Raw genomic sequence first — 10,890 nt, 5'->3', positions numbered from 1 at the left:
CTTACGATTAGGCAATATACACAACAAGCTTACATTATATCTTAAGGTTTTCTTTTAGTTCAAAGCATTAAACAATATGTGCAAACAAAAAATATAAAGAACAAAAGCATTAAAGCTCAAGCAGCGCGAACGGGAAAAACACTAATAAAGCGGACAGCGCCAGTTACTGTACAAAACGTAACGTACATAATAAATTCGAGTCAGTATATGGTTATCGTGTTTATGTTGTTTCACATGTTCATGTTGAGAAAAACAAAAAAGAAAACGAGCTGCGCTGACAGACGTTGCAGAAACAAAGATAACGATAATACACAACGGTGTGCTGAGCTGAGTTTCTAAGAGCAGCACTTTGTGTTCTGTTCGTAAATATATCTCCCTCGACGAAACTTAAAGGAAGCATATGTCTCATAATCATTTTACTATCAGATAAGCTATATTCTTGGCTCACTCGGGGATAACTTACAGCTGCGCTTACCTGTCGTGAATGCAGTGATGTCTTCTTCCTCATTCAACGGGTGTTTAGATTTAATGTGCTTTCTCAACATGGTGGTGATATTATGATAGCTCAGTTTCATTAATTAATTTGATCAAAAGTAATTCCATTTTGTAAGATCATTTTCATCCAAGTAATTCTAAACTTCGCGAGGAGGGCGACAACATTTTGTGACGATCAAATAAAATAAACATTTTAAACATGCTCCACAGCGCCACCCGGTGCATTTAGTTATAATTGCAAGTTTTACTGCTTATGATTTATCATGGATTCACTGCATTCACGGCCAGCAAAGCAACATAGTAAATTCGAATAGTATTTTTATTTTTCGAATATTAATTACAGGTCGAATATTCGACTAGTTGTGCACACCCCTAGTACTGAGTAATATTAATTATATGAAGTTACTACATAACTAGGTTTAGGGTTTGGTTTAGGGTTAGTCGTTTGTAATTATGCATAATTTACTGTTATTACTATAGTAAGTATATGTAAGATGTGTAACACTGTAAAATAAAGTGTTACCTAAAATATTTTCAAATAGAAAAAGTTAACTGTTTTTTTTTTTTCTGTTTTACTCTACTAATGTAGCTTTGGAGAGCATAAGAGATTTAGTTGAGCACAATCCACCAAAGCGTGTCACCTGGTTGAGGGGGATGTCCTGGCCCACCATGCATCTCAGACAGTATATGAGGGCCGAGAGGGTGATAGCACGAGGAGCATTACAGTTGCCCCACACTTCTGTCCCTGTGCCGGTGAAATCAAACACTGCGCTGCCCTGCAGATAGACACAAAGGTGGACAGCAGTACTGCTCATCACTGTACTTGGGTTGTAACTTCTACTTTCAGTTTTTTGTGCATAAATTTTAATAATATTTTTAATACATACTGAATGTATCATGGCCTACAATTTTGTAAATAATGGATTCAAATTAATTGATTTTTTAATTAAAATTATTATTTTTATTATTAATTAATAATCTTTGTTTGTTCATCTGATTGACCAATTAATCAAGTAAATTAACAGATTAATCGATTATCAAAATACTTGTTACTGTAGTTGCAGCTCTACATGCAACAGATCCACACCTGCACACATCAATCCACAAATGCAACAAATCCTTGTTCTTGAAGAAAGAACAAATGAACAAACGTCATGCTGTATGTGTAATTTAACATACAGTCAAACCAAAAATTATTCAGACATTTTTGATATTTTTACTCGTCTGTGCTGGACACTGTAATTTATTTATGTAAGTGATGGTGGCAAAATAAAGTAAACTTGTATTATACCCAAAAATTCTTCATACAGTGGACTACCAGTAAAACTGATAAATATTTGGGACCAAAAATTATTCAGACACTTTGACCTGACCATGTTTTGCTTAAGTGTTATCTGACACATTTAAGATGAATGTTTTCTGACACAGTTTAACTCTGATATCTTGTCTTATTTTATTACCATTTCTTTAAACTATAGTGAATAAACTGCATTAATGAATGAAATATTAAAAGGTGTCTGAATAAATTTTAGTTTGACTGTACAAGTAAATGAATTTGTAAATGTATCCATTTTAATTTGTATTCTTTCTCAAGAATATGTTCTATTGCTTCATATTTTGAAACCTAATAACCTTCATTTTGTAAATATATTTTGACTGAAAAGTATTTAAAATAAATGCCACTTGCTTTGATATTTTGTTACATAATGACATTTATACAATGCTGATAAGTGTCCAAATATCTCAATATTATATACAGTATGAAACCTAGAAGTGTGAAAGGATCAAAATGCAAAAAAATTATTTTAGTTCTAATCCAGAAACTGATTTTAATTTGAAAAAGTAAAAAAATATTTTCTTACTTCTTGTTCATCTATCTGGACCTTCAATCTGATTGGTGTCCCATCATCCATTTGATCTTCTGCTTCAACCTCAAGGGAGCCTGTTTCTTGTCGCCGCCGTCGGGCGAAATCTTTCAGCATGTCACGAACTGCAAGCTCTGCGTTACTCTAGACATACACAGGGCATTTTATGATAAACATAAGGCAATTCCTGACATATCACCATCCATATGTAATACATCACACCATTGTACACACCTGAATGTATCCCATGTATGCCTGGACGACCTCCAGACCGTAGCTGGTGATCAACTCCCCCACAAGCTGACAGCCCCTCTGATTGGCTGCTACCTGTGCTCGAAGGTCCGACAGGTTGTCACGGAGATTGCGTGTCCCAGAACATCCTGGGTATTGAGCAGGTGCCATGAGGGCTTCTGTCACAGCTGATAGACATAAAGATGACTATGAATAATGACAAAAAATTTAAAAAAACAACACCAATCTTATATGGACTGACTATGGAAATACCCTGATATAACAATATGGTAATAATCATTCAGTATTATCTGTTACACTGTTTTTTTCCCCCTACCTTTCTCCTGAAAGACTCCACCCGTGACCAGTTTGAAGGAAGTGAAGACGGCACCCTCCTGCTGTAGACTGGTGGAGTGGGGGGGCATGGAGCCTGGAGTGATGCCCCCTATATCAGCATGATGCCCCCTACTGGCCACAAAGAACACCGGTGCACTCATGCCATCACGAAACACCTGCACAAGACAAAGCGACAGCGACAAAACGCCAAATGTAACATTTATCTGTGCCTTTAGGGGCTCAACGCTAATGTTTTTTTTTCTACAGTTCAGATTTTTACCTTCCCTGCTAAAATGCATCAACATTAAAGGGTTAGTTCACCCAAAAATGAAAATTATGTCATTAATGACTCACCCTCATGTCGTTCCAAACCCGTAAGACCTCCGTTCATCTTCGGAACACAGTTTTAGATATTTTAGATTTAGTCCGAGAGCTTTCTGTCCCTCCATTGAAAATGTATGTACGGTATACTGTCCATGTCCAGAAAGGTAATAAAAACATCATCAAAGCAGTCCATGTGACATCAGTGGGTTAGTTAGAAGTTTTTGAAGCATCTAAAATACATTTTGGTCCAAAAATAACAAAAACTACGACTTTATTCAGCATTGTCTTCTCTTCCGGGTCTGTTGTATATCCGCTTTCACTCCACAGTGACGCTGCTGCTTCTTCTTCTTTCCTGTTTTACGGCGGTTGGCATCCAGCTTATTGGTGCATTACTGCCCCCTTCTGCTCCGGACAGTGACGCGATTAGGACATCCGCGACATGCACACCTACGCACCATTTTAAAAAATATAGTAATACCAAAATACAAACAATGTAGAATAGCTTGAATACAGCGTGTGTCTCCCTCAGACTGTAAACGAAGCTCGGGCGCACTAGATAACACGTCATCAGCGTCACTGTCCGGAGCAGAAGGGGGCGGTAATGCACCAATAAGCTGGATGCCAACCGCCGTAAAACAGGAAAGAAGAAGAAGAAGCAGCATCACTGCAGAGTCGTGAACGCGGATATACAACAGACGCGGAAGAGAAGACAATGCTAAATAAAGTCGTAGTTTCTGTTATTTTTGGACCAAAATGTATTTTCGATGCTTCAAAAACTTCTAACTTTGATGACGTTTTCTTTAACTTTATGGACATGGACAGTATACCGTATTTTCAATGGAGGGACAGAAAGCTCTCGGACTAAATCTAAAATATCTTAAACTGTGTTCCGAAGATGAACGGAGGTTTTACGGGTTTGGAACGACATGAGGGTGAGTCATTAATGACATAATTTTCATTTTTGGGTGAACTAACCCTTTAATGACACAGACAGCAGCAGGTTTATTAGGCTGCTGTCACTTTAAGACCTGACGCACATGACGCTGATCTGACACACATCCTATTTTCTCACAACTCTTTACATTCATTTAACACTTTTAACTCATTTCAGAGTGTGCTTATGAGGATACTCGACAAAATGGGAATTTTGACAATTTTATCTGTTTTTGTCAATTCAAGCATGAAAGAGAACTAAATGCGGCACTGGCCTGCAGTCTGAAGTGGCATTCATGTTAGTTCATGCGTTCGTGACCTCAAGGCTAGATTATTATAATGCTCTACTGGGTGGTTGCCCTGCAGGCTTAATAAAAAAACTCCAGATGGTCCTTAATGCAGCAGCTAGAGTTATACTAGAACCAGGAAGTATGACCATATTAGCCCAATTCTGTCAACACTGCAATAACTGTCTATAATAAAAGCCATTATTAATCATCAGTAATAACTGATAATAAAATGAGCACCAAATCAGCATATATGAATGATTTCTTAAGGATCATGTGACAAAAAAGACTGGAGTAATGACTGCTGAAAATTCAGCTTTGCCATCACAGGAATTAATTACATTTTAAAATATATTAAAATAGAAAACGTTATTTTAAATTGTAATAATATTTCATAATATTACTGTTACTTGTATTTTTAATTTTCAAATAAATGCAGCATTGGTTAACATAAGAGACTTCATAAATATTACATATTTTATTTATCTCATATGCACCAATTTTATATGTGTTTGTTACCTTGGATGGCTGTATTGCAGTAATAAGATTCAAAAGTAAAACATCCATATACATTACTGTAATGAAAAACAAGGCTTCTTTTTTCAATTTTGTGGTGAAAACAAGTCAAACCTGTTTGTGACAGCCTTTTTGTATCATTCAAAATGAAACTGCAGAAAGTTCATCATGAACAACCTACAGGAGTGATGACAGTGAGGTCTGGTAGATGACTGCCACCCGCACATGGATGATTACTGAGAATCACATCTCCCTCTTGCATACTGCCTCCTGCCGCCTTTATCTAAAATAAATGAAAATAACCTTTTATCAAACTTACAATTTTTACAATGCTTATGATTTCTTGTTTAAAAGCACTTTAATTTAGTATATTACTTTATTCAAAATACAACACTAAGCACGCAAATCTACATCATTCCAATTATAGTGCACAAACATCTGAGAAAGAGCATTCAAATTGAAAGAAAAAAAAATAATCACAAAAAACTGATCATCATGTGTGAGAGAGAGATTTTGTGTTATTTCCAGTATGTGTTCACTATCTGTGACTTTGAGTGTGCCATTGAGCATGTTTGCATACACTTAATATGACAATAACTATCAAAAATCTGTTTATTATACAAATTAGTTTTAAAGGTTTACAAGCAAATCAATAAACAGACAATGCAAGAAATCATGTTTATAAAATATTTTGAAAAAATCTGATATTTCTTCAGTAGTGACGTCAAAACAAGCATTCTCTAGTGTACAAAATGACGGTATGAAATTTCATTCTCTCATGTCTAAACTGTTAATACATTCTTTCATAATGTTTTATCAGTAAAACATTCTCTTCATTGTACCAGAAGTGCTGTTGCTTAGCAGCCATGACTGTAAGCCGTGGCCAAAAGTTTTGAGAATGACTGCTGCTTCAGTGTTTTTAGATCTTTTTGACAGATGTTACTATGGTATACTGAAGTATAATTACAAGCATTTCATAAGTGCCAAAGGCTTTCATTGACAATTACATTGAGTTTATGCAAAGAGTCAATATTTGCAGTGTTGACCCTTCTTTTTTAAGACCTCTGCAGTTCATCCTGGCATTCTATCAATCAACTTCTGGGCCACATCCCGACTAACTGCAGCCCATTCTTGCGTAATTGATGCTTGGAGTTTGTCAGAATTTGTGGATTTTTGTTTGTTCATCCACAATCTTGAGGATTGACCTCGAGAATACTTTTTGTGCACAAAAAAAAATAAATAACGACTTTATTCTACAATATCTAGTGATGGGCGATTTCAAAACACTCCTTCATGAAGCTTCGAAGCTTTACGAATCTTTTGTTTCGAATCAGTGGTTCGGAGCGTGTATCAAACTGCCAAAGTCACATGATTTCAGTAAGCTCCGTTAGGTTATAAGTATTTCGAAATTTCAATGGTTCACCACTGGGGGGCATGACTTTGGCAGTTTGATACCAGCTCTGAACCACTGATTCTTAACAAGATTCGTAAAGCTTCGAAGCATCGTGAAGCAGCGTTTTGAAATCGGCCATCACTAGATATTGTTGAATAAAGTCGTTATTTAATTTTTTTGGCACACAAAAAGTATTCTCGTCGCTTCATAACATTAAGTTTTAAAACATTGTAGTCACATGAACTATTTTAAATGTCTTTTGTAGCATTCTGGGCATCTGAAAGTGTTAATTATCATGCTGGTAATGGAGGTCTCACTGAGCCATCAGAGTTTATCAAAAATATCTTAATTTGTGTTCCAAAGATGAATGAAAGTCTTACGGGTTTGGAACAGAATTTTCATTTTTGGGTGAACTAACCTTTAAGGTCTGGGGAGTTTCCTGGCCATGTACCCAAAATTTCAATGTTTTGTTCCCCGAGCCACTTAGTTATCACTTTTGCCTTATTGCAAGGTCCTCCATCATGCTGGAAAAGGCATTGTTCATCACCAAACTGTTCTTGGATGGTTGGGAGAAGTTGCTCTTGGAGGATGTTATTGTACAATTCTTTATTCATGGCTGTGTTCTTAGGAAAAATTGTGAGTGAGCCCACTCCCTTGGCTGAGAAGCAACCCCACACATGAATGGTCTCAGGATGCTTTACTGTTGGCATGGCACAGATCTGATGATAGCGCTCACCTTTTCTTCTTTGGACAAGCTTTCTTCTGGATGCCCCAAACAAAAAAAATGACTTTGCCCTAGTCCTCAGCAGCCCAATCCCTGTACCTTTTGCAGAATATCAGTCTGTCCCTGATGTTTTTCCTGGAGAGAAGTGACTTTTTTGCTCCCCTTCTTGACACCAGGCCATCCTCCAAAAGTCTTTGCCTCACTATACGTGCAGATATGCTCACACCTGCCTGCTGCCATTCCTGAGCAAGTCTGCACTGGTGGTGCCCCGATCCCGCAGCTGAATCAACTATAGGAGACAGTCCTGGCACTTGCTGGACTTTCTTGGGCGCCCAGAAGCCTTCTTCACAACAATTGAACCTCTCTCCTTTAAGTTCTTGATAAATGGTTGATTTAGGTGCAATCTTACTAGTAGCAATAATCCTTGCCTGTGAATCCCTTTTTGTGCAAAGCAATGAAGACTGCACGTTTCCTTGCAGGTAACTATGGTTAACAGAGGAAGAACAATGGTTTCAAGCACCACCTCCTTTTAAAGCTTCCAGTCTGTTCTAATTCAATCAGCATGACAGAGTGATCTCCAGCCTTGTCCTCATCAACACTCTCACCTGTGTTAATGAGAGAATCACTGACATGATGTCAGCTAGTCCTTTTGTGCCAGGGCTGAAATGCAGTGGAAATGTTCATTTTCATGGCATTGCAATTCATCTGATCACTCTTCATAACATTCTGGAGTATTGCCATCATAAAAAACCAAGGCAGCAGACTTTGTGAAAATTAATATTTGTGTCATTCTCAAAATGTTTGTCCACGGCTGATTTTTTTGTGACATTTTCCTGTTAGAGATTCAGACATGTGCAGGATGAATGAGCAGGCAGAATGCAGGGCATAAGTTGGCGTAATGAGCCATAACCAGTGTTGGGGGTAACGCATTTCAAGTAAGGCAAGTTACATAATCAGATTATGTAACTAGTAATGTGACACATTACTTTTAAATTTACAATAAAGTATGGTTACACTTTATTTTAAGGTGTCATTGTTACACTGTAATTAAACATTTAAGAACTGAGTAATATTAAGTAACTACGTGCACTTACTATAAGTTTAGGATTAGGGTTTGGTTTGGTTTAGGGTTAGTTGCATGTAATTACGCATAATTTATAGTTATTACAACAGTAAGTACATGTAACATATGTAACAATGACACAGTAAAATAACCTAAAGTATCTTAGTTACTTTTTAAAATAAGTAACGCAAGTTACTTTTTTTTTCTTATTTATTGAGTGACACCTCTTCTGTCCCCATGTTCAGAGAAACTGGGAGTAAGATGTGGCATTGTGTGCGCTGTGTAAACAATGGTTATTGTAGTTCTAGACTAAATGTGAGCATGCATTCACTCATCTCACTTGCACAAAAACAGAGTCAGTATTCCTCAAAATGACTAAAAACAGTGAAATGCAAACCTGAAATAATTAAATATTAAATTACACAAATATACTTTTATGCATTTTATTTATGTTTTTTATATGTACTTTATTAACCAATGTCTTTGCTGCTGACATCCGATGACCCAATTCAACCATACTAAAATCCTTTCTTTTTTATTGTTGAAGTAATAGAGTTGAACTTTCTTCTCCTGCACCCTATTCTTCTGCAACCCAGAACGGCAATCCAGAGCTGAAAGGTTTGTTTGAGCTGCGCCCTCTACTGTACAGGTCTGAATTTGTATTTCCCTCAGCCTGAGGCTTATTTATTTCACTTTTGTTGTGAACTTTTGTTGTTGCTGTTGTTGTTATTAAAAAAACTAGTTATGTAATGTAATGTAATTAGTCACTTTTTTGTAGGACTAATGAAATATTGTAACACATTACTTTTAAAATTAACTTAACCCAACACTGGCCACAACAATCAAGAATTCAACAATGTGTTAAAATTTGTTGTATATTTGTGTGTTTGTGTACCTGGAACTGTACAGTCTCCTGCATGGCCCCTAGATGAACAGGGATGTGAGGAGCATTAGACACCAAACCTCCATCAGGACCAAACACAGCACAGGAAAAATCCAGACGCTCCTTTATATTGGTGGATATGGAGGTTCTCTGCAGCACACGACCCATCTGCTCTGTGTTTGAGGAACCAGAAAGCATCAGTGCACTAACAGATAATAACATAGATGACCAGATTTCACATTAAAGGATTAGTTCACTTCTGAATAAAAATTTCCTGATCATTTACTCACCCCTACGTCATCCAAGATGTTCATGTCTTTCTTTCTTCAGTAGAAAAGAAATTAAGGTTTTTGAGGAAAACATTCCAGGATTCTTCTCCATATTGTGGACTTCAATGGGGTTCACTGGGTGGAAGGTCCAAATCGCAGTTTCAGTGCAGCTTCAAAGGGCTCTACATTATCCCAGATGAGAAATAAGGGTCTTATCTAGAGAAACGATCGGTCATTTTCTAAAAAAGAATAAAAAATTATATACTTTTTAACCACAAATGCTCATCTTGCACTAGTACCGATCCAGTGTCTACAAAGCAAATGTGAAAAGATTAAGCCAAACAAAGAACCAAAAAAAAAAAAAAAAGCATTTGTGGTTAAAAAGTATATACATTTTTTAAATGACCAATCGTTTCGCTAGACAAACCCATATTTCTCGTCTGGGTTTGCGTAGAGCCCTTTGAAGCTGCGCTGAAACTGCAGTTTGGACCTTCCACCCGGTGAACCCCACCGAAGTCCACTATATGGAGAAGAATGCTGAAATATTTTCCTCAAAAACCTTCATTTCTTTTCGACTGAAGAAAGAAAGACATGAACATCTTGGATGACATGGGGGTGAGTAAATTATCAGTAAATTTTAATTCAGAAGTGAACTAATCCTTTAACACACTCATCATTCATTCCAAACTTTTTTCTGTCCCATCAAACCTGCGATGCTCATGAAGCGATGGGAGAAGATGGACAACTGGATGGTGTTGAGTTCAGTTCCTAAGACACACTGCGTTCCCATGCCAACAGCAATACACACGTCACCATCCTCTGTCAGATGAGCCACACACGCCGGCTCCACGAGAATTGTGCTGACAAAAGAAGAAATATTAATAAAAAAATTAAATTAAAAATATATGGTAACAGAAACAATGTGAAGATTTCTAAACACCTTAGATCAACCCTCAAATGGCAAGTCTCAGAATAGAATTATTACTTAACTGAAGAGCTGGAGACTGAAACAGGTAGTGACACTTTCCCATCAGAAGGACAGTTTAGACAAGAGCTAAACCCTCTACTTTTAAGATTAGTCACTTTTTCATTCGACGCTTGAAGAGGGGCAAAGCCATCATAACAATTATTGGTAACACTTTATTTTAAGGTGACTTGGTTACAAGTTACATGTACTTACTATATTAATAACATAGTGAAATAATATAGTAAGTTTATTATGCATCATTAAGTAACTAACCAAAACCAAATCCTAACCCTAACCCTATAGTAAGTACATGTTGTTAATTAATATTATTTGTGTAATTACACTGTAACAAAGGCCCCTTATAATAAAGTGCAACCCAATTATTCTCAAAGAAGTTGAAGAACACAGTACTGTGCAATAGCTTTTGGCACGCTAGATGATTCACACACACAAAAAAGTTTTAAGACACACAAAATTAAAATATTTTGCTTGAGTGTGCCAGTAATACAAGTTTACATTGACAAACATTTATATTAATATACCAATAATAATCCAGTAAAATTTTTGTATGCACAAGGGGTCTAACAATAGATAGTATGAACCT

At 36.6% G+C, this 10,890-nt stretch overlaps 1 protein-coding gene across 1 annotated transcript in view; it reads right to left on the bottom strand.

Annotated features, from left to right (window-relative positions):
• Positions 1-10,890, bottom strand: part of oplah (5-oxoprolinase, ATP-hydrolysing) — a 39,935-nt gene that overhangs the window by 8,823 nt on the left and 20,222 nt on the right. The window contains exons 10-16 of the mRNA XM_048186088.1: positions 10,028-10,179; positions 9,063-9,223; positions 5,169-5,270; positions 2,929-3,103; positions 2,595-2,779; positions 2,358-2,504; positions 1,137-1,271 (exon numbers count right to left, since the gene is read on the bottom strand). Coding sequence (XP_048042045.1) covers positions 1,137-1,271; positions 2,358-2,504; positions 2,595-2,779; positions 2,929-3,103; positions 5,169-5,270; positions 9,063-9,223; positions 10,028-10,179 — 1,057 coding nt within the window. The remainder of the gene's footprint in view (positions 1-1,136; positions 1,272-2,357; positions 2,505-2,594; positions 2,780-2,928; positions 3,104-5,168; positions 5,271-9,062; positions 9,224-10,027; positions 10,180-10,890) is intronic.

Source organism: Megalobrama amblycephala, linkage group LG3 (genome assembly GCF_018812025.1).
Source record: "Megalobrama amblycephala isolate DHTTF-2021 linkage group LG3, ASM1881202v1, whole genome shotgun sequence".
In the NCBI taxonomy this organism is placed as follows: Eukaryota; Metazoa; Chordata; class Actinopteri; order Cypriniformes; family Xenocyprididae; genus Megalobrama; species Megalobrama amblycephala.
Note: the sequence above shows the minus strand (reverse complement) of the source record. Positions and strands in the feature narration are given on the sequence as shown.